At 46.7% G+C, this 26,916-nt stretch overlaps 1 protein-coding gene across 1 annotated transcript; it reads left to right on the top strand.

The window, feature by feature from the left end:
* Nucleotides 1-5,434: 5,434 nt before the first annotated feature.
* On the top strand, nucleotides 5,435-26,916 carry LOC123935129 (cytokine receptor-like factor 2). Its single transcript, XM_045995613.1, has 8 exons — nucleotides 5,435-5,516; nucleotides 14,641-14,743; nucleotides 16,302-16,465; nucleotides 17,900-18,033; nucleotides 20,207-20,369; nucleotides 21,331-21,436; nucleotides 23,822-23,906; nucleotides 26,033-26,916. Exons 1-8 carry the CDS (start codon nucleotides 5,435-5,437, stop codon nucleotides 26,306-26,308), a joined length of 1,113 nt encoding a protein of 370 aa, XP_045851569.1. The 3' UTR covers nucleotides 26,309-26,916.

The raw sequence follows: 26,916 nt of genomic DNA, 5'->3' as shown, positions 1-26,916 counted from the left end.
AGTTGTTCCTTCACTTGCAGACAGCCTTTTTCTCCCTCTGTCTTTTCCTGGTCTTCCTTCTGTACATGTCTGTCTGCATTTCCAATTTCCCCTTTTTTATGAGGACACAAGTCATATTGGATTAGAGCCCACTCAAATTCTCTCATCTAACTCAATTTTCTAAAAAGACCCTACTTCCAATTAAAGTCATAGTCATAGGTACTTGGGGTTAGGACTTCAATATCTTTTTTGAGGGGGAAAGTCAGCCCATTTCAACATCTTTCAGGCATCTTCCAAAACCAGGAGTGGATGATTCTTTCATGATTTCACCCACCCACCCAACCATGGATCCATCAATTCATTTACTCATTCACTTATCCATCATTCTTCTGTCTATCCATCCATTCATCTATCCACCCATTATCTATGTGTCCGTTGTCCATCCACCCATCCATTCACTCATCCTTTCTTCCTTCCTTTCATCCATCGAAACATCCATTCATCCATTCGTCTGTCTACTCTTCTATCCATCATCCATCCATTCATCCAACCATCCATCCCCTCATCATCCATTCATCTGTCTACTCATCCATCCATCCATCCATCCATCCATCCATCCATCCATCCACTCATTCATCCATTCATCTGTCTACTTGTCTATCCATCCATCCATCCATATAGTCATTCATGCATCCATTTACCCCTCTATCAATTTTAGGTTCATACTCTTTCTGTGTGTTGGGCACAGGGTAGACACCATGTTACTGGGAGGAGTAGGCCCAGACTGATGGAGCCCTACCATGTTAAACATCATCACATCCTTTATTTACTTAAGCCTCCACTTACCTAGTGTCCAACTTGTAATTTTCTTTATGAGACTTTATCACTTCACAAATGAAAAAGTTTTCCTTAGTCCAACTGTACTTCCTTCACCCAGGAAAGGTCTGAGGAACTGGTTCAGTTCTCCCACAATTGCCCAGGATGTTGGTCACCCAACTTGACCCCATCCTGGTACTCCTGTGAGAAGCAAGGCTGGGCTGGGTTGGCGGTGAGTGGCTGGAGCAGGGTAAGGTCGGTTACTGGGATGGAGGGCAAGAGCAATAGCTCTTGTTAAACTTTTATTTTGAGGACTCTGTTGTTTTTTAGAGAATGTTATTCAGCAGAGGCACAATATTGCAATTATGTGGCCCAGAAAAACCATGCAGTTAAGGAGTTTCATTTCTCTGTCTTGTGATGTCAGCTTCATACCCAGGTCCATACTCCATGCTCTGGTCTGTGCTGGCCAGTCCTCGGAGAAGAGAAGGGAACAGACATAAGTGTAACGTAAACACACATGGACAAGGCTCCCTTCTCCCAGGTCAGGACATGTGCATCTCCACGTCTACACATGCATCCTCCAAAGCCAACTCCCCCTCCATTCTAGAAGGTTCTGTAATGGACCTTGTGCCCGTGCTCATCTTCCAATCTCTACCAAAACAAATGTAATAATGAAGGGACATTTCCACATGGTCCTGTAGTATAAAACTCCTGCTGTCCCGTAAGCCTCCCTCCTAGTGCAGTCCCCTCTGCTGGGGTGGGGAAATGCTTCTCTTATGTAATGTTAAGTAAACTTGGGCAGGTTTTTGCTCAGAGATGAATCTGATAGCTTAACCGCGTTGCTCACGAATTTCAGCTGCACCTAGGCCTTTTCATGATTACATCTAGCATGTTGGACAGATTTAGAAATTAAGCCAACCAGAGCTAAGATAAGAGATCATCTCGCCACGTACGTTCTGACACAGTTAAGTACAGAACGAGCTTAACATGAAAAGTTAGCGGGGGCTTAACCATTTCTAGAGCAAATTGTCATGGCCGTGAACACTCCTTATCTTGAGTTGATGTAAGAATTAAGTGTCCCTTTTGGAAATAACACTAAAACTTTTCAAAAACATCATGACCATAAAACAATCGAAATGAGTGTGAATTCTTCACAGCAATTCTCAAAGAGAGGTGGAGTCCTGTTTCTCTCCTCTTGAGTCTGGGCTTACCCCTCACTTGATTTGGCCAAAAGGTGGTGGAAATGACAGGTGTGCCATCCAGAACATTCCATCCTATCACGTCTTCCAGTTGGTCAAGGTCCCACTCAAGCTGTTGGCTGATAGCTCAACTGCCAGTGGTATGAATGGGCCATCCAGAACATTCCATCCTATCAAGTCTTCCAGTTGGTCGAGGTCCCATTCAAGCTGTTGGCTGATAGCTCAGCTGCCAGGGGTATGACTGGGCCATCTAGAACATTCCGTCCTATCAAGTCTTGCAGTTGCCTAGAGCTCCAGCCAACACCAGGTTGAGCAGTTGAGTCTCGTCAACCCTCAGAATCAGAACACATAACAACAGCTCGGTATTCATTTAGGCTATTACATTTTCGCATGATTCATTCCCTATAGATAACCAAAATAGATGAGCAAAATAACAGCTACAGGCAGGGTGTGTAAAAACAAATACATGAAAGAAATAAGAGAAGCCTTCTTCATAGCGAAACAGTGATGTTTTCAGCTATATTCAAACCAGTGGCTTACAATCTCATCCGTTTTGTCTTTTTTCCCCCCTTGGTTGCTGACTCATCGCACATGTCTGGCATTGTGAAATATGAACAACACAATATCGGTTTGCGGTTTTGAGTGGAGATGATGAACAAGGGTGGTGGACGGCATGGTTACGTGTCATCTCCATGAGAGACAACGATAGCCTTCACAACTCACACGAAATGTGCTTCCACATCCAAGAGAGAATACAATGCTTGTTGCCCATTTTCTCCTGAATTCCCCTAATTATTTTCTTCCTAAGGGAAAGGGCAGGACCAGTGAATGTCAGAGGTTCCATGGCAGTTTATCAAGATTGTCCAACTCTAATAATAACGCTTTTTCTACCTGTCAGCCTTCTCGGGACCATGATTTTCAGTGCGTGTAGCAGTAAGATATGGCGGGGACTATCTCATGGTTTATGAGGAAGTATGGGAGACCATCATATACTCCACATTTCTACTCATGCTTCTTTGATGCATCCAAAGGACGAACACTGTTTTTCATGTCAGACCCCATTAGCTGTGATAATCCATTTTTGGGAACGACACATGCTTCTCTTTCCATAAAGTTCTTTTTTTTTTTTTAAAGATTTTATTTATTTATTTGACAGAGAAAGAGAGAGGGAGAGATTGGTCACAAGTAGGCAGGCAGAGAGAGATGGGGAAGCAGGCACCCTAATGAGGAAGGAGCCTGATGCGGGGCTCGATCCCAGGACCTTGAGATCATGACCTGAGCCGAAGGCAGAGGCTTAACTCACTGAGCCACACAGGTGCCCCTCCATAAAACTCTAATCTCACCAAATCACCCTTACCGAGTCACAGAAGAGCCAATGCCACACTTGGCCATCTTCTCAAATTGGCCTGCCCCGCCATTTCTTTTTGAGGTGTACATTGGCATTTCTCCCTTTTGTATGTAAACATCCTGAAATGAAGTTTCCAGAGGGTGAGACCCCCTTGGAAAAGAGCTAGAAAGTCCAACTTCCCTAGGGCAGCAGGGAGGTTGGGTGATGGAGGGGAGTTAAGAGATGATACTTGCCCTCCAGGAGGGCACATGTCTGGGAACATTTGGGTGTCATGATATGGTGGGGATCCTATTAGTATCAGGTGGGTGAGACTAGGGATTCTACTCAACACCTTACATTGCAGACCATCTATCTATCCATCTATCATCCATTATCTTTATCCATCCATCCATCCATCCATCCATCCATCCATCCTTTGATTGGTCGATCTATCGTCTATTCATCTATCACCATCTATGTATCCATTATCTATGTATGTATGTTTGTATGTATCTATTGATCTATCATCCATCATCTCCATCCATCCATCCATCCATCCATCCATCCATCCATCCATCCATCATTCCATCTGTTCATCTTATCTACCTACCTACCTACCTACCTACCTATCAATCAATCATCTACTATGTATCTATCTGTCTATCTAACTATCACCTATCAGCTCTCACACTAGGGTATCCACATCCTAATCCCTGTGTGGTAAACGGAACAACATTCCCCAAAGTTGTCCACATCCAAATCCTGGGAATTTAGCATCTGCTACCTTACAAGTCGAAAGTGCTTTTGCAGGTGTGATTAGGAATCTGGAGATGCCCAGGACCCATGTGGATTACCTAGGTGGGCACAGGGCCCTCATTTAGAGGAGGGAGGCAGAAGGTTCAGCGTCAAAGAAGGAGCTGTGGCCGTTGACGCAGAGGTTGGAGGGATGTAGGTCTAGGAGTCAAAGAATGCAGGCAGCTTTGCGCAGCTGGGAAGGCAGGAAGCCTGATTCTCCTCTAGAAATCCCAGCAGGAATGTCCGGGCTGACATCCACATGATGTCTGGTCAGTGAGACCCATTTGGACTTCTGGTCTTCAGGTTGCTTGGAGTGGAAGGGTTGCTGGTCAAGGGCCAGGAAGTCCTGAGTCAGCCTGCACTTAAGTGATCGGAAGCCACTCAGTTCATGCTCAGCTTCCCAGAAACACAGTTTTCACTCTAAAATGAAGATATTCCTGTTTTTTTGGTGGTGTTGTTTGTTGGTTTTTTTTTTTTTTTTCCTTATGTCCTTTTGCTTACAGATCCCGTGTCTGTGAAAGTGCTTTGTAGCTATGGACTGTTTTTACCAGAACAATAATCGCTGTTAGTATTACTTAAAATTTTTTTTGAATTTAAAAAATTTAAAACTTAAATTAAAAGAATTAGGAAAAAAAAATTTCTAAGTAATCTCTACCCTGACATGTGGGGCTTGAACTCATGCCCCCGAGACCAAGAGTCACATGCTTCATGGACTGAGCCAGCCAGGCATTCGGATTTTTTTTCTTTTTTCATTGATGGCCCTGGGCACCCACTCCCAGGAGTGTATTTGAAGACAGAAGCGGTGGACACAGATGGTCAGTCCTAGCTCTGTGCTCTTGAGGAACACGCACCAACCGGTGTCCTCATTAACGCCCAGCCAACGATGATTCTTCGTTTGAATTCTGCAAGTCCCCCAATGTGAACTCAGGGACACCAGGCTCAACCCCCTTGCCCCCAGCTTGGATGGACCCAAGATGGGATGGGTGCCCAATGTCTTCACCGCCAGGTGACCCACCACACCTGCCATCCACAGAGTGCCTCCAGGACCTCACTCTCCCCACAAGCCTCCCCACCAGCCACAACGCTTCCCAGCCCAGCTCCTCATGGGTGGCGCGTAGGCGAGAGTGATCTTGCGTTTCTGTTGTGGTTATTTTTTTTTTCTCTTTTCAACAAGAGTCATCATTTTAAGTAAAGGTTGACTCTGTTTCCCGTTGTCATTTCCTTGTTTCTGTTCCACTCTTTAAGAAGAGGATAACCTCTTTACATTAACCATGAAGGCACAGACCTTCTGCTCACTCTTTCGTGTCTCTCTGCAAGTATGAGGACCGTGTTTCTGCCCTGGGCATCGGCAGCGCTCTTCCTCCTGGCCGACATGACAGTTTCGGAAGCCTCAGCACTGGGTAAGCCATGCTTGTTCTGTGGCCATGAGGCCACTTGTGTGAATAAAATGTCCTTTATTTTAACCTTCCTTCCTTCCTTCCTTCCTTCCCTCCCAGCTTTCAATGTTTCTGTTTTGCGACTGTTGTATTTTTTGTTTCCCTTTGCTTGTTTTTTTGCAACAGTAACAAGGAGCATGCACATTCCCAAGTCTCCACAGACCTGCTCACCTGTTTGCAGAGGGCTCGCGACGGACCGAGCTGGAATGCATTCGGTTCGAATGCACGAAATAAATAAATAAGTAAATGAAAGAGTCCGACGTCTACTGCGTTGAGGTTCTGGGTGGCTTCCCTGTTGTTTCTTCCAAGAGCTCAAAGGCATCTTGTTTAAGTGACTATAGACCTGTCGGGGATGAACTCGTGTCATCCTTGAAGCCCATGGCCATGTCTCCTGAAGGGATCCCAGCTCTCACCTTGCTGTGTGTTCTCGGGGCCTGTTCCTGGGCTTTTTTCTGGAACATGACCACCAGGCTGTGTGATCCTGGGATATGCTTTGCTAACATGGGCCCCCAAGAGAAGGCAGATGGGAGAGATTCAGCTACGGTGGGGACAGTGGGGCAGGTCTCATGCCTGAGGAGGTCTGATTGGATTTTCTAACGTGGGGGTGGCTCAGATGGGATCCGGGGATGGCAGTTTAGGGACTTGTAGTCTGTGAAGTGTCCCCTTCACTTGCAGGGGACCCTGCAAATAATTCATCGAAGTTTACAAGTCCCCGTGAGCCCCGTTTGCTATAGTCTCATAATGGTGCCTCGGGGTTCCAGCGGACACAGCAAGGAGTCCCAAAGAGCCTGTGTGGGGGTTTCCCAAGGCTGGGGCTGTACGGGGTCTAACCTAATTCCTGAACTGTGTGGCACCCATTGGTCCCTTGTCACATTCTCAGATCAGACCTGCCACTTGTCCCCCATCGAGGCAGACCCATGATGCATTGCACCCACATTTTACCACCTGTGAACCCGAAATGGCTCACAGTGGTTCCTGACATCTCGGTCTCCCTCACTGACACCCTAGTCTCGGAGTTACATGCAGAAAACCACGGTTTAGACCAGTTCTGGGTTCTGAATCCTGAGCAGGTGCGTGTGGGGACTGTCCATACCCAGAGGTGCCCAACACACTCAGACCCTTTCTGTAACTTTTATTTTATTTGTATTTTATTCATTTAAATTCAATTAGCCAGGGTATAGCTTTCTAGTAGCTTGTTAGAAAACACTTTGTGAACGAGGTTTGGGGTTTGCTTCCTTTTCTTTCAATGGAGTTGCCTTTTTGCCCAGGAGACGTTATAGGCATAAAAAACCTTGAAAACTAAGTAGTGGGAACTGGGGTCACACAGGGGCACAGCCTTAGGAAAGCTCCTCCTACTTCTCCTGTACACCCAGAGTCCACTGAGGAATGCACCGGGACACCCTGTCCCCCCGGGTCACAGCGGCCAATGGCAGGAGTCAGGATCCCGCACCTTCCGCCAGAAGGAACCCGTGAGCTCACAGACCTCATATGCAGATTTAGGAAGGGTGAGAGGTCTCCAATTATGATCCAACGCTCCCCCACACGCGCAGAGACTAGAGACTCAGGTGTGGGTTAGGACGGGAGGGGAGGCAGGGAGTGGAAGGTGATGTTTATCTGCCGGTTTCTGATGTTCTGATGGTGGTCGTGTGGGACACGTCTGGGCTTGTGGTTGTCGGGACGGTGCTGTGTGAGTAGACAAGGAACCACCTTGCCGGTGGGCGACATCGAGGTGACCGTCTACGAGGGAAGCCATGGTGGGCCGCCAACATGTCGGGGATGGCAGCTCTGTAGAAAGTCTCCCTGGGCACCTGCCTCCCTGGAGATGGGATGGACCCAGACTGGGCATCCCGCTGCCTCTGCACCCAGGAGCTGGGAGCACCCTGGCTTTCATTCCCACCTGCCATGTTGCCGATGCTGCATGAGCCTTGCAGGGAGTCCCAAGACCAGGCTTCCGTGCACACAAACGGCCTGAGACATTTCGGGTACCACCATTAACACTCCTCTCCCTGCCTTTTCACACCATGCCTGGTGTACCTTAGGACCGTAGCTGCTAACGATTATTGTCCCTATACCCTTGTGTGTGTAACACGCCCTCCTGTTGTGGCTTCAGCTGGGACTGCCCTCCAGTGTTCAATTCAGAACCCTTGGAACCTCCCTGGGAACCTTACTTGGAAATAGGGTCTTGGTCGATGTACGGGCAGGCAGCCATTAGCGGTATCCCCCGTCCTGGTGGGAGAGATCTATAATCGGGGCTCTGTGTGTGCATCATGGAGACGTGGGTGCCCGGGTCACAGCCGGCGTGGACAACCAGAGGAACAAGGGGAGCCCCAGCAGGGTCGGGTGGACCACAAGGACATGTCCGACCACCATGAGATAGATTCTGGAGGGTGTCCAGGTGGGGATGGGCCTGGAGGGGGACGCCCCGGTGTCTCTGCCTTTGCATTTGCATGTCAGCTGCCCAGTAAATAAAGAAGGAAGGAGGGAGAAAGAGAGACAAAGAGAGTCCAAACTGTAGCATTAATAACACTCACCTTACCGGAACGATTGCACTTTAACCGGATGTCACTCTGGAATCATGGGGACCCGGTCGGTGTCAGCCAGGGCTCAGCAATGGTGTGGTTTTGGCCAACCTCCTTCCTGCAGATAAGCCCCGGGTAGGGGCAGATGTGGGGCTTCCCATCGCATCAGGGACCTGCCTGTATACGGGGATGACACTTTGCCATCTCTTGAGCCCTGTATCCTCACAGTTAGGACAGATAAGAATGTTTCAGACTTTCCCACCTGACTAATGTCCTGGGTCCCTGTCGTCTTCATGCTTGTCTTTGTGTCTGCTACCTTGAGGCAGGCAGGCCCAGGAAAATCCTCATGATGGAAAGGCCTTCTGTGCTGTGCCCCTCCCACGCCACCTACGGCTTTGACCAGCCTCACATAGTAACCCCAGAACTACCCAACCCTGTTTGGGGGCGGAGTCCCTTGGGAACCGCCAAACTCCTCGAAGCAAATTCCTGGGGTTCATGAATCATTTTTTCTGTAAGTCTCTGTGTACAGTGAACTGAGACCCGGGAAGGAAATTGTTGGCGTTCCAATGATGGACCTGCAGGACGTGGTCCCAATGTTTGCAAAGGTGTCGGGCTCCCGATTTCCCCACAGCTCTGGGAGGGTGATGGAATCAAAGACACATGTGATGCGTTTTAGAACGTTTCCATCATCCCACATGGAAACTCTCGACCCAAGAACCCATCCCTCCCCCTCCCCGATCCCGTCCCCAGCCCCTTGACAACCGCTAACCTGCTTTCTGTGTCCGTGGATTTCCTTCTTCCGGACATCCCATATTCACGGTGTCCCCACGGTATCTGACCACTTTTTTCTGTGGCATCTGTCAGTCAGCCTTGTGGGTTCATACTTCAGCGACGTTGTAGGACAAGTGGGTCCTTTATTCCTTCTTACGGCTGAATGATACGCCGTCCTACCCATGGACCACAGCGACTTTGTCCGAAGACACGGCTTGGAGAATCTGGCCCAGGGGAGCCTGGGTGGCTCAGCCCGTTGACCATCCCACTTTCAGTGATGGCTCAGATGATGATCTCAGGGTCTTGAGATCCAGTCCCGGGTCGGGCTCTGAGTCTTCTTCAAGATTCTCTCTCCCTCTCCTCCTCCTCTGCACGTGCTCACATTTTCCCTCTTCAAAATAAATAAACAAATCTTAAAAAAGAAGAAGAAGAAAGAACTTTGCCCAGATAGCACCAGACCAGAGCATCTTCCCGATCGGCGTCAAAAGAAGGCAGCGAAACTCATTTCAGCCATTCGTTGGGGTAGACAGTCCCAAGTCTGGAGCATGAGCAATGACTTAGGAAATATGAAATTGTGAGGTCAGATACAATTTTTTGCAAAGTTAAGTGGCTTATTCTTTTTTAAAAAAAGATGGTAGATACATTTTTTTTAAAGATTTTTTATTTATTTATTTGATAGAGAGAGATCACAAGTAGGCAGAGAGGCAGGCAGAGAAAGAGAGAGGAGGAAGCAGGCTCCCTGCCAAGCAGAGAGCCCGATGCGGGACTCGATCCCAGGACCCTGAGATCATGACCTGAGCCGAAGGCAGAGGCTTAAACCACTGAGCCACCCAGGCGCCCGGTAGATACATTTTTTAAATAAAATTAAGTTGCTTATTCTTTTTTTTAAAAAAATGGTGATACATACAATTTTTTACAAATTGAGTTGCTTATTCTTTTTCAAAAAATGGTGATAGATACAATTTTTTTTTTACAAAATTAAGTTGCTTGTTCTTTTTAAAAAATCACTGTAACCTATGTATAGAATGTTCCTTCTGCTTCTTAAGAAATTAAGAAAGATTAATTTCTTAAGTATACAGGTCAGTGACATTAAGTACATTTGTTGTCCAACCATGCCCACCACCCATTTCTAGAACTTTCTCATCTTCCCAAACTGAAACTCTATTGCCATGAAACTGATTCTCAAGACCTTCTCATCCTCTGGCTCCATCATCTAGTGCATGTGGGGCTCTCCACAACAGTGTAGATTTTCTATACAAGTGAACTATTGATGAAGTCTGGCAATCAGTGTCCCAAGGATCTTTCTTTGCCTCCTCTCTCGGTACAGACAGATTCTATCACCGGGGCTGCCTGCATTATAGGTCCTCAGGTAAATTTGCAATTTCATGCCTTTGTCTCTCGACATGTCCAAATCAATTCATCATATCTGGTAAAATCAACATGTACTTTCTGAGCAACGATTACAGGGGAAAAAGCACAGTTTTGGAGTCTCCATGTTCTTTTTTGTTGAGGAGCTCACATTCAAAGATGGAGACCCTGGGATCACCAGAGTAAGATGGCATTGCTCAGTAGAAACGGTGCCACCAGGATTGCTAGTAATGGATTGACCCATGGCCTAGGAGCGTGGCTAGTTCCTGGAGCATGGAGGATGCTCCTGACCCTGCTGGGGAAATTTAGCAAGAAGCAAAATTGCTTGCCAACCTAGAAGCCTCATCCACAAAGGTGAAAGAGAGAGAAAAACCACTTTATTATTAAAGAAGCATTTAACCAGAAGGCAGTACACACCACACACAATGCACTAAAAAGATCGACAAAGACAAGAGTTCTGCAAACACAGAAACCCTTGTTTTAGAGCTGGTGAGCACCATGCATGACACACACACTCTGGGAATATACTATAGCTGGTTCTTGAGCAGGAGACCCCTCAGCACCGTTTGTCCCACAAAGTTCTCCCTAATTTCAGCCGGTAATTGGAGCGACCATCCATGTTAGCTAGTTGGTTTTATCCAAGGGAAAAGTAAACTCCTATCTCTACAACAAGATGTTGTTTGATAACGTGGAGCCAGACTTAACCCTCACACAGAAACGGAACATCACATTCCTTGTTATTTGCTTTTCCAGGTCTCTGAGAAAGATAATCCTGGGCCCTAAATCTGGAGGAAAGCGTACGAACTTGTAAAAGGATTTGCATGTATGTCAAAAAGACGGAGAAAGATCTCACAAGTTCCCTAAAGTTCTCCAAGAAAGGGAAGGGAAGCATGTCTTCCTTTTTGTTTAATTAACTGATTAATTAATTTATTTTAGAGACCGAGAGAGCACAAGCTGGAAGGGCAGGGGGGAGGGAGAGAGACTCTCAAGCAGACTCCGCTCTGAGTGTGGACCTTGACCTGGGGCTCCATCTCTGGACTCCGAGATCACAACCTGAGCCAAAGGCAAATGCTTGCCCTATTGAGCCACCCAGGTGCCCCACATGTTTTATTTTTAAACTCGATTTGCCCTTACAGGGTACAGGTCAGAGCAGGGGTGAGGACCCAATGTGGAAGCAGAAGTTCCCTTTCTGTTTTGCAAACCACACCCAAGCCCTTAGAGTTGGCTTGCGATTCTCAGACCTGCTTTCATGCCCGCCTGAAGAGTTTGCTTCAAGAGCACCACTTTGTAGGATGGAAGCATTTTGTAGGATCAGCAGAACGCCTTCCACACTTCCCTTCTCTTTCTCAGAGAAGTCTTGCCCACACCCTGGTGGCGAGAAACCCCATCACGTCCCTCACCTAGACTCCAAGGGAATGTCAGAGTCGATTCTGGGCAGTTAGCAAAGAAGCAACAGATACACGATGACTTCCTTTTCTTTCCCCTTTCCAAGTCTGACCAAGCTGCCAACTCTCCCGGCAACTGATTCACCATATGGGGGAGGTAATGAACCACAAGAACATGTCTCCTTTCCTGCTGATGCCCTGGGGTGTCTCGTTTATCCATAAGACATCTTCCACAGACAGAGCTCCAAAGATCTGTCATAATGTTTGCTGAGGACCGAGCTGTACACCCCCTCCCTTTCAGAGCCTTCAAAGGTGTTCATCATAAGACACGGGCAGTGGTTCCTCTTCTGCAGGTCAGGGATTTCCAGAAGCTAGGAGGTCCTTCCCAACATCTCTTCTATTTCTGGAACCAGTGGATCAAGCTTGAGATCATCGACTGTGTGATCAGTTACGTCAGGAACAAGGGTCAGCACAAAACAGAAGTATTCTGTACACCTCCGGCATGAGAAAGTCTTCCTTAAAAACTCAAAGAACATTTACATCCTTCCTTCTACCTTTGACTTTCAGAAGTCAGGGTAGATCCAGAGGCCCATAATGTTGTGTGTGTGGTTTTTTTTTTTTTTTAAGATTTTATTTTTTTTATTGGAGAGAGAGAGTGAGGAGAGGAGCAGAGGGAGAGGGAGAAGCAGGCTCCACACCGAGTATGGAGCCTGATAGAGGGCTCAATCTCATGACCCCAAGATCACAACCCAAAGCTGGATGGTCAATCGACTGAGTCATCCAAGCATCCCATCCCCTGGGATAAAAATCCCAGAGTCCCATGATGGGATTTTTTCACAGAGTTCAACTGCTGTATTTGTTGCCAATTCTGCACATCTTCCCTGAGCATTTTTCTACGTGTTGAGCACAGGGCTGGGCACCGTAGGTGACCTAGGGGGCATCAACGACGTTGGAAAAAGAAGAGTGTGGATAACGTAGCTGAAAACAGCAGAGAGAGGACTCGTTGGGGTCGCAATGAATGGCAGTCAGATTGCCAAAATGCAGGAAACCGAGAGACAAAATATGCAGATGGACCATGGCCAAACAGTCTAGGAAAACAGAGCTCTGATTCACAACCTGTGGCAGCCTGCCCGGGAAACCAGCCCCTCGAGTTAATATCTGACAACTTCCCTAATTTTCATCCCAGCTTCCAACTCTGAACCAAGCACAAAAAACCCAATTATGCTTATCTAACCAATCCCACCAGACTCTCTGCTTCTAGTGAACCATCTGCAGCCTCCCACCCCATGCCAACAGCCTCCATCAGGACAGACTCGAGCATCCGTGCCCCACCTCCACCCCTGCCTGGCTATAAGGCTCTCCCATTCCTCTGTGTGCCTTTGAGTCTCTGCCAAATGCAAGGGATGGTGTTCGACTCTCTGGTCCTGAAAGCTTCGAAAAAAAATGTCTTCTGCTTGTTTTCATTTGGGTGGGCTTTGTTCATTTCCACAGTGTGGATAGTCATTGGCCAATTGAATAAGAATATTGGTTGGAGGTCTTGAGTAACATGTAAGGGAAATACAAGATTGGATTTGGATTGCCGAGAGGCCATGATGAGAGAGCACGGTTAACTCCAGCCCACGAAGTGGAATGTGGCCCCCTGAATGTTGAGCGGGCCAAACCACCCAGCCCAGAGACCTCACAGGGGGGTTGAGCAAACAGAGCTAGAGCAAGGACCTGTATTTGCCTCCCGCTTGATGGGTCAGGGAGCTGAACCCAGCACTGAATGTGGAGTATGAGTTCCTGATCTAGCGGCTTCCAGACCCTCCTTCTTGGCATTTGTGGACATGTATCTTTTCACCTTCCTCTCACCCACAACCTGCTGGGTGTTAGAAAGGTGTCTATTGATCCATTCATCCATCCATCCATTACCTACCTACCTACCCACTTATCTATCTATCATGTATCTCTCCATCATATCTATCGATCCATCCATCCACGTCTATCTATCCATCCATCCATCCATCCATCCATCCACCCATCCATCCATCCATCCATCCATCCATCCATCCATCCACCCATCCATATCTATCTATCCATCCATCCACGTCTATCTATCCATCCATCCATCCATCCATCCGTCCACCCATCCATCCATCCATCCATCCATCCATCCACCCATCCATCCATCCATCCATCCATCCATCCACCCATCCATATCTATCTATCCATCCATCCATGTCTATCTATCCATCCACCCATCCATATCTATCCATCCATCCATCCATCCATCCATCCATCCATCCATCCACCCTTTCATTATCTATCTACTTACCTACCTATCCATCCCTCATCTTTTATCTATCTATCTACCTATCATCTATCTATCCGTCCTGATACTTCCACTTGGAACTCAACACGACTGAGTTCATTCTAGCCTTCCATATTCCCCAAATTGTTACTCCCTCCTCTGACAGTTGGAAACTTGCCTCTTGGTACCCGCAGTATCACAGAATGTTTGCTCAATCCTAGAATACACCCATTCACCACTTTCACAATGACTAACATCCGTGAAAATCAAAAGTACCCAAGACTTTCACTTGAAGAGCCAAGACCAAAGGACTCATTTGTCTGTGAGCTTTTTCTCAAGTTGTCATGTTTGGTATTCTCAGTGAGACAGCGAGTTGGGTGGCTGGGGGACACTGTCTAATGCTCCCCTGTGTGCCCCCAAGAGATGATATCATCAGACACGTAGTCGGTACTCAACAGCTGCCCATCATACTAATTAATGGTCATTATCTCTTGCAAACACAAGAAGAAAAGCGGCTGTAATCTTGCCGTTGGCTTATGCCTCTGTCCTGAGCAACCTTTATATATCTTGAGGCTCTCAGTGACATAATTAATGCCTGGCTTCTTTGTGAAAATCTTGATTTTCTCTGTCCCTTTAAAGCATTCTTTCATTTGTACGGCAGAAGTGCTGATGTCCTTTGACAGATTTCCAACTGTTTTCAATCCGTGTTTTCAGTATGGCCTCAAAAGATCCTCTGTTGGTCTCTTTTTACCCAGAAGGAGCATTGGAGCTTCAGATTATCAACTTTAATTTTGAAACCGTGCAGGTCACATGGAATACCAGCAAGGACTCTGGGACAAATTTGACTTTTCTCTACAAGTAAGTACCCTCAGGAAGGGAACATCCTGCCCTGTGTGCAAATATTTCTTCCTCTGAGACCCCAGCCGTTGGGAGGACCAGGTCATGAAGGTGTGAGGAATCAGAGTGTTCAAGTGTGAATGTGTCTGTTCTGTTTAGGCTCGAGCCCTCACCACAACTGCAACCTCAGAGCCCCAAACCTCCTAACCAAGTGATGACCGAGTCACACTCAAAACTACCTAGATTCTTACCAGGACACCCAGAAGGTGTTTGTTCATCCAGGACCATTTGCAATGTCTCAACAGATACCTTCAACGGGAGCCCTGTTCCCTTGAAACATGCTACGCACCCATGGCAAAGTTAACCTTCTGATACTTCCACGCCAGCTCAACAACCACCACCTTCCGAAAACATGTCTCCCTGTCATGGGTGTTGTTTTGTCTTACATGCTCAAAGACATGAGTGTAAGTGTGGGAGGAAAGGATTCTCTATTTTAGTCCTTATTCTGTGAATGCGAGAGGTATGATTTGTGATTGATTCTTTGCCGTTTGATAGCTTCTGAGACAAATGGGAAATTGTACACAAGAGGGACAGTTTAAGATGAATTGATGGGGAAAACAAGCTTTAAAAAAAGTGCTAGATTTCCTAGGTGATCACACAGGTAAATCACTTGATCATCAATTTCTTTGTTATGGAGGACATAATTCTTCATCGAGTCATTGCTTGGATTCGAGGACTTAAAGTCAGAGCCTAACTGGTCTTAAGTGGGAGCAGTGTTTTTTTCTTCATATTGTACGAAGCCCCAGAGAGATCTCTAATCTTGGTACCTTCTTATCAAAGTACCTGCTCAAATCAGGGGCATGGTGACTATGCAAGTCAAGCCGTATTTGTGATTAGTTTTCAGGGGTGACTGTAACAAAGTACCACAAACTGAGCAGGTTAGAACAACAGAAATTCATCCTCTCCCAGTTCTGGACACCAGAAGTCTACAATCCAGGTGGGACAGGGCCACTGAGATCCAGCGGGTCAGGGCTGTGCTCCTTCCAGAGGCTCCCGGGAGGGTCCTTCCTGCCTCCTCCAGCTTCTGGGCTCCAGGCATCCCTGGACTTGTGGCCATGTCCCTCCCATCTCTGCCTGTAACTTCATGTGGCGCCTTCTCTGTGTCTGTGTCTCATCTTGTGTCTCTTATAGGGATGGTGTCATTGGATTTAGGACCCACTTTAATGCAAGATGATCATATCTTGATATCTTCCTTTTAATCATATCTGTGAAGACTATATTTCCAGATAAGCTCCCATTCACAGAATCCAGGGATTAAAACATGAACATGCTTTTTGGAAAGCCACCATTCAACCCACTAAAGGGGACATTCAAGAAGATTAACCCTTTGAGAGAATGGATGATTTCTGTTTGGACAGTTCTTGCTGTCCTTGTAAGAAAGGGTCCTTGAAGCTACTCAAGGGGGTCCCCAATCTGAGTCTGTGGCAGAGATGTGGAGCATAGGAGAGGCCCATAGATGTGTGAAGATATTATTTCAAAGACTCTCTATGACTGAATGGGTCCCTTTTTTAAACCACAGGTCAAGCAGTGATGAGATCAGTAGCCAATGCTCCAACTATATTCTTCAACAAAGTCGCACTGCCGGATGCATCCTGGAGGCCAAAAAAGATGAAATTCTGTGCTTTTCCATCTGGAATGGAACACATCTCCTTCTCACCAAGTGCCAATGGATCAGTGCTTATTGTAAGTACCAAAAACGAACTCATTGCCCAGTGCTCCTTTCCTACTCCAACTTAGAAGAGACTGGCCTTCTAGAAAATCCATCTTGATACACACATTGGGCAAAGATGTGGTATGCCACTCTGCCCTCCAACAGAGAGAGAGAGAGAGAGAAGGACACCATGCCCTCCATACCACCCCACTGGTTTTTGTTAGGAGTGTTCAGGGTTGGCTGTCTGTCTGGGGTTACAAAACATTGTCAAATGAAATGAGTACAAACCAGATGGTTTGAAACAACATAAATTAATCATCTCCCAGCTCTGGAGACCACAGTCGGAGATCCAGGCAGGGCAGGGCTGCTGAGATCCAGGTGGGGCAAGGCTATGTTCCTTTCAGAGGTTAGGGGAGGGTCCTTTTTGCCTCTTTCAGCTTCTGGGGCTCCAGGCATCCCTGGGCTTGTGGCCGTGTCCCTCCTATCTCTGCCTCCATCTTCATGTGGCTTCTCCTCTGTCTGTGTCTCTCCTCTTCTGTCTAAGGACACTTGCTCTTGGATTTAGGGCAACCCTAATCCAGGATGACCTCATTCTATCTTCATGATATCTGCCCAGGTCTTATTTCCTAATAAAACTGCTTTCGTAGTACCGAGGTTAGGACTTGAACCTAGTTGTTGGTGGACACCATTGAACTCACAAAAGTATTCACTTTCTAGAAAGGAGTCCCATATGGCACTGTCTGTGTTCTGCCCTCATTTTAGTTTGCTGGGGCTACTGCAATGAATTACTACAAAATGGGCGGCTTAAGACAAGAGAAATTTGTCTTCCCAGAGTTAAGAAGACCCCAGACATCTGAAATCAAGGTGTGGCCAGGGCTGGGTCCTTCTGGAGGCTCTGGGAGATAATCCGGTCCATGCTTCTCTCTTTGTTTCTGTGGCTACTGGCAACTCTTGGTGTTCCTTAGCTTGTAGACTCATTAGCCCCATTTATACCTCTATCTTCATATACCCTTTTCCCGCTGTGTGCCTCTGTTTCCTCGTATGAGGACACCAGTTAAATAGGATCAGAACACACCTTACTCTAATAAAACCCATCTTTTCATTAAAAATGATACCTAAATTTATCCCAAATGCAGTTCTATTCTGAGATATAAGGGCTAGGACTTCAACATACGTCTTTCTTTAGGGGGACACTATTCATCCCGTAAAAGATACGTAGGAGTTTTTCACACAACCTCGAAGAGTTCCTCTTACAACATATATACAGGTCCTTGGAGCTCTGGTTCAAACCCATGTTATAGATATAAGAAGGAAAAATGACCCCGCAATGCCAATCTTATAAAGTATTAAGGGAGGATTCATGTAGGCAGAAGGACACAAGTCTAAGAAAACTTACAACATCTCTAATTTTAGAGACGTGGGATCTCTGTAGAGGTGGTGATCATTTTGTTGTCTCTATGTCTTAGTGAAACCCAGCTCCCCAAAAGATTTGAACTTCCAGTGGTATCAGGAAGCCATTACAGTGACCTGTTCTGATCTCCCCTACAAGCGTCTCCTCTACGAAATCCAGTACAAGAGTACGTTCGACACTGAGTGGCAGGTGAGTGGGGTGGCATCTTTTCCTCAGCGCAGGTGTGAGTAAGAATCCCCAAGTGGTAACCGAGAGAAACATGAAGAGACACAGAGACAGATGTTGACATTTATTTTAAGGAATTGCTTATGAGATTATAAGGACAGGCAAGTCTCAGGCCAGCAGGCTGGAAACCCAGACAGGTTTCCATTAGGGTCTTGAGACGTCTCTAGGAAACTCCAGTCTGTCCTCTCAAGGCCTTCGCCAGGGTGAGTAAGGCTCACTGACATTATAGAGTAACCTACATTTGTCTGATTAAAAACATTAATCATTTCTAGAAAACAGCTCTACAGGAATATGTAGGCTGACACCTAATTAACTGGGCACCAAACCTGGCCAAGGTGAGAAATAAAATTCACCATCATCACACACTGTACCATCCAGCCCTCTTTGTATGCTTTTTGAACATATGAGAACCCTTGCCGGTTCTGTGTATATGGGCATAATCTATGGAATACCTTAAAATTATGTGAAGATCAATGACCCAGGGGCTCACAGTTGTCTTCCAATAATGAAATGACCACTGTATAAACAAGGGATTAAATTCCTTGCAATAGCAGAGCTGAAATTAATGGGCAAATTCTGCAGAGAGCAGATGGAATCACCCAAATTATGTACAGTGAGATGTCCATTCCTGAAGGTCCCCAAAGTCTGAAGTAGGCTTGAAGGGGGTCTCCTACAGATAAGAGCCTAACATGACAAGAGTAGTTAAGCTACCAGGACTATGAGCTCCCTGCCAACCTCAGAATTCAGGGACTCCACAATTCTGCAAGTACACTTGTGTCCATCGAGCTCTGTAGACTTGGATAATGAGGTCAACCCGAAGGACCCTATATAATAGCACCATCCAGGAAATAAAAGGTAGTGTGAGTGTAACTGAACATCTCAGCCCAGGACAGTTGATACCTGCCATGGTTACAGGTGTTGGGAGGGATTTTCTTCAACATTCATTCAAGATATACTTATCGAGTATCTACTATGCCCCAAGCACTGAGGACATAATAGTAGCACCTAGCGAGGGCAACTTGGGGATGGAAGTGCTAACACATGAAAAGAATTGAGTAAATTCACTCTTACTGTGGGTACTCTTACCACTAGGCACACACTTACTGCTCACTCACTAGTCTTCCTCATTATTTTTATGTTCACTGGTGTCTGGACCAGGCATATATGTGAGGACAAGAAGGGAATCTGTCAACAGACGGGAATCTCTACTCTCATAAAGTGTACATCCTGTAGGAGGAGGCAAACCCTAAGTGAACGCATTGCCCATGCGACACACGCCAAAATCTGGAAACGGTACAATAAAATGCAGCGACAAGGATAAAAATGAGAATACCATTGTAAGGCAGTTAAAACAGGAGGGGACCTATCAGAAAAGAGAAAAAACAGACCTATTGCTGGTCCAGTAGAATGCAATCACTGAGGTGAGATTTGATGAAACTCATCAAAGAAATGGAAATGAAAGCAATAGGTGGGTACTGGGTTTCACCTAAAGACTATGCTAATAATAGAACGTGATAGTGGACAAATGTTGAGCACTAACAAACTTTAAGAACTTCCCCTGGTTCTGATCTGTTGAGTCCCTTTTCAGAAATTAATCCTAGGGAAAGGACTAAAAATGTGCATGAGGTTTTATACAGAGAGACATCTACTGAAGCATTATCTAAAATAATGACAAAGCATTGGAGACCTCCTCTATGCCGTACACTAGGAAGAGAGTCGAATTATGGTACATCAATATGGCAAAATATGTAAGAGCCACCAGTTACATCATGGACCTAGAATGAAGGAGGTTTTATGTTTTTTTTTGTTGCATGTTTGTATGTGTGTATGTTTTCTAAAGTTTCCAAAGTAAACATGAGTAACTTTTGTATTCTTTCCAAAAAGTTACTTTTTTTGGAAGGAGTAAGTTTTCGCCAAGTCATTCTTAAAAGCATACAGAGTCGTGTCTGTTACAAGGGATTGTTTCTTCTTGGAGGGGCGTCTAGAAATTGTCACTGCATTTGTTTTTGCTAGGCCGATACAGAAAGTGCAACAAGAGTCGCAACGCTGAAAAGTAGGAATCTTATGGGACTCTCTAGTACAAGGTTAAAGGGTTTAGGTCAAGTCACCGACCACCATGTTTGCTTTTTCTCTGCAGTCCAAGGAGGGAGAAACCTGCAATGTTACGACTGATGGCTTGGATGCTGAGAAATGCTATTTCTTCCGGGCCAGAGTGAAAACGATGGAGTCCAGCTATGGCCCTGACGCATACCCAAGTGACTGGTCAGAGGTTACACACCAGCAGAGGGGGGAGCTGAGAGGTAAGGCTTGTCACACAGCAATGCTGTACCCTGTCTTTTAGGGGAGAGAGGCTTAGGGGCATCTAAAAATGAATGCCCTCACCTCCTACTTCAGAGATCAATTTGAAAGCAATTGTTTCTCTCTCCAGGCTGCCTACCCTACTGGGCCAATTTCCATTTTTATTTTTATTAAGAGCAGCAATAATAAGTACTGTTTATGAGTGTTGTTAGAGTGACGTAGGCCTAGATTATAGACATACAAACAGATGATCGATGACATAGATGAATAGATAATGATAGATGGGTAAATAAATGGTAGTTGGTAGATAGTCTATAAATATAAATGGGTTGATGGATGGATAGATGGATACAAACATAGATAGATAAATCGATATGGTGGATGGGTGAATGAATGGATAGATGGCTAGGTGATAGATGGAAAGATAGATAGATGATGGATGGATGGAAGAATAGTTAGATATGGATGGATGGATGGATGGATGGTTGGATGGATGGTTGGTTGGATGGATATGAGAGATAGATGGGTAGATAGATGTATGGATAGATCAATGATAGAATGATGGATGGATAGATAGAATGAAGGATGAATAAATGGAGGGATGGACGAATGGTTAGACATGGTTGAATGGATATGCATGGACAGATAAATGGATGGATGGATGGATAGATGATTGATACATCGATAGATACAGAAGACAAAGGATAGCCAAGAGCAAGCCTCAGTATCCTCAAACACCCCTGGTAACGCAGTTACCTGACAGCAATGTGTAGACTCTACCCGCCTCCTGCACTGACTGCCTGAGGTGTGCCTATCCAGACATTCCATCTCTCTCTCCAAGATACTTCCCATGGAGATCAAGATTTGTGGACATCGCCATTTATAAAGGAAGGAAAATGGGACATCGGAGCCCAATTTACTATCATCTTGAAAACTGACAACACTCATTCTTTTTTCCTTTAGATTCGTGCCAGGAGAAAAAGGTTTTCCCCAAATTTGTTTTAATTTCTGGCATGGTTGCTTTGCTGACCGTGTTCCTTCTTCTTCTGTCTTTATGGAAACTATGGAGGTAAGGGATGAGCCTTCTCGCTGGTCTTGTCATACACATGGGAGAGAGGGCTTTCGTTGCTGTATGCCCATGAAGTAGAAAAGAGAAAGAGAGTCATCTGATAGGGTTGTTGAGGTGGCCATCATGTCCCCTACAATCACATTTCGCCAAGAGTGTCTTACAAGAAAATTGACAGAAATAATGCCAAAAATGCAGGGATACCTGGGGTATTCATTGAGAAATAGTGTCATAGAGACAGGAGAATATATAGAGAATATAGGAGAATAACTCCTACCAGAGGGTTAGCTTGTTCCCAATACAGACCCTGCTGAGCGGTGTCCACCTACCGTGTTAGAGTGCCTGGTGCTTAAAACAGTTTTCAATTGTCATTGAGACTTATCGAGCTTTTTTTGTTGGATGGAATGAGTGAGAATTGCACATAGACGCTCATCTGCTTCTCAAACCCAGTGACAGATACACCCACACAGTATTCTCTGAGCCTGCAGACAGCATCTCAAAAATTACTCAATAGCTTTTCTTTGCTAACCTTCACAACTGAGCCACCGCTATTTCCATCCGTATGTAAACCGAGTTGCGTTGCACCAAAGCGTCTGCCTGATGTGTGAGGGTACCGATGTCCAAGGTAGTGGGCACCATCTTCACTTCTTAGGATGAGGTTACCATAGCGACACAGGGGATCATGTGTAGAGAATGACGAAGGACCATCCTGGACCATGAGGCTGGGTCTGTGCTTGGGGAAGTGGGACAACTCCAACGGGCCCCCTTGGAGCCTGATACAGCAAGGGGGTGTGTCTCCTAATTCTTGCAGATTGTCCGTGACCTTTCCAGCTTCATCGCCTCCCTTTTACCTGCTGCAACAGATGCCACCAAAACAGTGCTCTGCTGTGGAGGAGATGAAACAATCAGATCAGGGTGTCTGCTGGTGTTCTAAATACAGAGCTGAAAATCACCCCCAAGGGAAGCTAAGGGGCACAATTCCTGGAAAATACTAGCATGTGCCCTGTCTTCAAGGGAAGCTCGTATTCACAGTGAGGGGTGAAAATTCAACTATATTGGTATCAGTGTCCTAAGGCAGCCGTAACAAAGGACTAAAGACAGGGAGGCTCAAATCACAGGCATTAATCCTCTCCCAGTTCTGGAAGCTGGGACATGAGATCCAGGTGTGGGCAGGGTGGATTTTCCCTGAGGCCTCTTTCCTTGGTGTGTAGACACCATCTTCTCCCTTTGTCTCCTCTCCCTGTGAGTACACACATCCCTGTAATCGCTCTCTCTTTTTATAAAGTCTCCAGTCATATTGGATTTGGAGCATAGTAGATTAGAACCTCTTAAGTTCTGTCCCTGGGGGCCTGTGAATTAAAGTGACCCAAGATAAATTAGCAGGGGAAACGGCATATGCTTCTTTCTTAATTTTTTTTAATATTTAATTTAATTTATTTTATTGCTTGTTTCTTTTAGAAAGCGTTCATCTACATGTAACTTTTACATCTGGCTTCATTTTTATAAATTAAATAAGCCATATGTTTCTTTATTGATGTTATAATTTTACGTGCAGGGAGGAATCACAGACAAGAAGTGAAAACCCAAAGTGGCAGTTAGTCCGGAAAGCTTATATGTTGGTTTAACAAAGGGCAAAGATTGTGGAGAAGTCGTTAGGCAGAGGAAAAGGGGATCTGAAGCTCTACGGGTAAATTCGGGGAAGCTGACTAGGAAATGTTTAGATAAAACTAATGGTAGAGAAAGGTTGTGTATGTGGAAATATTTCGGTGGTAAAATTTGTTTTTCTTTTTCCTGGTTATGGGTGGGGGGAACTTTTACAAAAACAAATTTCCATTGCAAAATGAGAAATGGATGCCTAGTTTTTAAGCAGGTGGGGAAGAAGACAGAGCTCCTTCTATATGTCTTATATCTTAACAGCCATCAGCCCCAAATAACCAATGCTCCAGGGGGCTTATCCTGATCACCGTCAGGCCCCTCCCTTAAGACTCAGGGAACCTTCATTATGACCACCTGAAAAGCCCGATCTCCAAACACAAGTCACAGGGAGGGTTAGGGCTTCAGCCTATGAATTTTGTGGGGACACCATTCAGTCCACTGCCTTAAGGAAAGAGAAGCAACAGTCCCTGTGTGACGGGAATTGGTATTGTGCAGGAAGGGGGTCCGTCCCTGTAACCCCACTCTTTCTTGGTGGATGGTGTCAGGGCCGTGGTGGGAGAAGGGAGTCAGGGGAGCTGAGGGGGAGTGTATGTCTTGACAAGGAAGACATAGTTCTATCTAGGAGCCATGTCCCTGAGGGGGGACTGTGTCCCCATCCCTGGCCCCTTGAAAGCCCACAGCCCCTTTCCGCAATGCCAGCCTGCCTGACCATGCTCTCCGTGTCCATTTCAGAGTTCAGAAGCTCCTCATGCCCATGGTGCCTGATCCCAAATTCACCTTCCCCGGGCTCTTTGAATCCCACCAGGGTAACTTCCAGGTAACTGCCATCCTCCCGTGCTTGTCCTACGGGATTTCTTTGTCACGCTCTAACACCTCCCCTGTACCCTGTTGAAAACCTACATGTATTCCAGCTGCCTCCTTGGGTGGCCATGAGCCTCTTTTGAACCGAGGGCCATCTCTTCCTGGTTTGTTCTTGGGCAGAGAGATAAGGTCCCGAGAGGGTTTCAAAGGGCGGCTTCTCTTTCAGTCAGCCCCCAAAAGCGGTGCCCTCCCGGGATTTTCCAGCCCAATCGCCATTTCATCTCACCAGGAAGTTGTGTTCTTAATCTGTCCCCCCCTCACACAGCCGAAAACAGACCAGAAACTTCCGCTTTTCAACGGTTTACAATCGTTATTTCGTTCCCTTGATAAAGGCTTGTGGAGGCCTGTGAGCTGCTGGGAATTAGGGAGAGGGGACCAGCTCCCCAACCCCGGAGCTCACCAGATGGTGCTGTGGATTTTATGGGACGGTGCACCGGATGTTGCCTGGTGCTGCCTCCAACCAGAGGCTTGAAACAGCAGCAGTTAATCATCTCCCTGTACTGGAGACCAGAGTCTGAGATCCAGGGGGGGACAGGACCAGTGAGATCCAGGCGGGGCAGGACCACTGAGATCCAGGTGGGGCAGGGCAGCTGAGATCCAGGTGGGGCCGGGTCATGTTCCCTCCTAAGGTTCCAGGGGAGGGTCCTTCCTGACTCTTCCAGCTTCTGGGGCTCCAGGCATCCTTGGGCTGGTGACCACATCCCTCCCATCTCTGCCTCCGTCCTCTCGTGACTTCTCCTCTGCATCTGTGTCTCTTCTTCTGTCTGTTATGAGGACATGATCCTTGGATTTAGGGCCACCCTGATCCAGGATGGTCTCATCTCTGATCCTTCATTAGTCACATCTGCAAAGTTGCTATTTCCATATAAATATCCATTTACAGGCTCTGGGTGTTACGATGGGCACATGTTTATTTTGGGAGGGGTCTGTACTCTCCTACCTCCTCCAGGAGCAAGTTGGATTTTGAAACTACTTAGACGTCGGGGAGTTAAAAAAACAGGGGAAAATTTTTTTCGCCCTACCCTCTTATGTTCTGTGTTCAGGGCCTGCAAATTAACCAGATGAAAAAGTCATATTAACAGAAGAAAATGTTTATTTCATATACACGTGAGGGTGGAGGAGGGTTCACGGAAAAGAAGTGAAAACCCCAAAGAGGTGATTAGACCTGGGGGCTCCTGTGCCATTTTCATGAGGCGTGATGAAGCCTGGAGAAGCAACAGGGCAGAGGAAAAGGGAGGGTTGGCAGGTGTGATGTGGGAAGTGACTAGGTTGATAGTAAAGGTGGTTGAGTGAGGTTTATTTTGCAGACAGAAGCCCTCTGGGGTGGCCAGGGCTGTCTCTGCCATTGTAAAGACACCTTTGCAAATGCAAATCTTTAAAAGGAAAACTTATGGCCAGACTTTTGTGCAGAAAGGGGGAAGGCAGAGAATTCCTCCCACGGCTGTTCTTTTTTAATCACCTTCAGCTCAAAATAATCTTTGGCCCCAAGTCCTTTACGGTGGGAAGGTGGGGTTGTCCCAATCCTTTTCTAGGAGAGGGGAGAGAATTAGAACAGAGTTTTCACGACAGAAAAAATGAAGAGTGAGATGGGGGAGGCTGGGCTGGGGGAGACCCAATGCCAGACAGGAGCAAGGACATTCCCCCTGTTGGCACACAGTCTCATGGAGCCCCCAGACCCAGGTGTGCCCCCACCAGCATCGAGGACATCCCTGGGGGGGCTTTTTAGAATTGCTGTGTCCAGAGCACCGCTGAGTGATAGCCTCAGTCACAAGATTCCAGGCGACTTACAAACACAATCACGCTTGAGAAAAGCCATGCCAGAAGGCGTGTTCCTTGCCCTGACAGGTTTAGAAGGTCACGGAGGTTCTGCAAACAGCTTTTGAGGCCAATGATAAAAGGCACGTCTGAAAAGCACCATGGGCTTAGCTCAGAGATGCAGACATGAACCCCAGCATTTTCTGTTCCCTGGGATTGGCGTTTCTGTCAGAGGGAGGCTGCCTGGGTCCCAGGGATGCACAGCCAGGGGACCACGAGAGGAGAGGCATTTCCTTGGGTTCACGATGCCATGTTTCATCCCCACAGGAGTGGATAAAGGACACCCAGAACGTGGCCCACTTGAATAAAATGGAAGGTGCGGAGCAAGAGTGTGCCCCAGAAGAGGCCCTAGTTGTCCACGTGGTCAAGAATGAGGCTGAGATGCCCATCATGATGACCAGTCCATTGTGCCCACAGACGGAGGAGGAAGAAGCCTCCAGGGACCCCAGCCGGCTCCCTTGCCAGCCCCTGCAAGGTGGAGAGGAGGTTTCTCTTGGGGGCTTTACATTTGTGATGAGTGACAACTCATATGTGATGTTATGAGGGCATGCAAAGTCAAAAGCCAGCATTGGGATCTATGTTGAGCTACGGGCTCGAGGAGGAGCATCTAGGGGACTCAACACCATGGTAAAGAGAACACAAATATGGCCAGTGTCTGGGGGAGGATTACTGAAGACCCCTAATGCCAACCCATTGCACCCACTGGGTCATCTCTCATCGCACAGACGTTGCTACTCAAGGGCTCAAAGGTAGAATCACTGTAGATGGAATCCCGTGCATTGAAGGTTTCCTGCTTTGAGCTCACATCTCTTTGTGACTGACGTTTTCCCACAAATCGTAAGGAAAGATGATCAGGTGCCCTGAAACCATCTTCATCCGTGCATCTCACCCACGTCCTATCCTGACGTTTCCGTTCCCGAGCGTTTTCTCTGCTCTTCCGTCCTGCAGCACATGGACCCAGAAGCAGATCTCCGTGCTCCTGGGTGAGAAAGGAGCCCTGCCTTGCTGATGCCAACCAGCCACCCAGCTCTCGCTCTGAGAGCTTTTCAACCCCTGGGGCATTGGCTTCACAAGACTCTGTGTTTCTCGGTGTCCACCCTCGTGGCCTTTACTCCAGAGACAGCCAACGTTACGATGCGGTGTGCGGTCAC

The sequence above is a fragment of the Meles meles genome, chromosome X, assembly GCF_922984935.1.
Source record: "Meles meles chromosome X, mMelMel3.1 paternal haplotype, whole genome shotgun sequence".
Lineage (NCBI taxonomy): Eukaryota > Metazoa > Chordata > Mammalia > Carnivora > Mustelidae > Meles > Meles meles.
Note: the sequence above shows the minus strand (reverse complement) of the source record. Positions and strands in the feature narration are given on the sequence as shown.

Bases quoted from the DNA above. Each gene is read 5' to 3' on its own strand.
- LOC123935129 (XM_045995613.1), top strand. From the start codon at position 5,435: ATGAGGACCGTGTTTCTGCCCTGGGCATCGGCAGCGCTCTTCCTCCTG. The intron at 5,517-14,640 runs GTAAGCCATGCT...CTTTTTACCCAG, and splicing joins TTCGGAAGCCTCAGCACTGG to AAGGAGCATTGGAGCTTCAG. The intron at 16,466-17,899 runs GTAAGTACCAAA...TCTATGTCTTAG, and splicing joins CCAATGGATCAGTGCTTATT to TGAAACCCAGCTCCCCAAAA.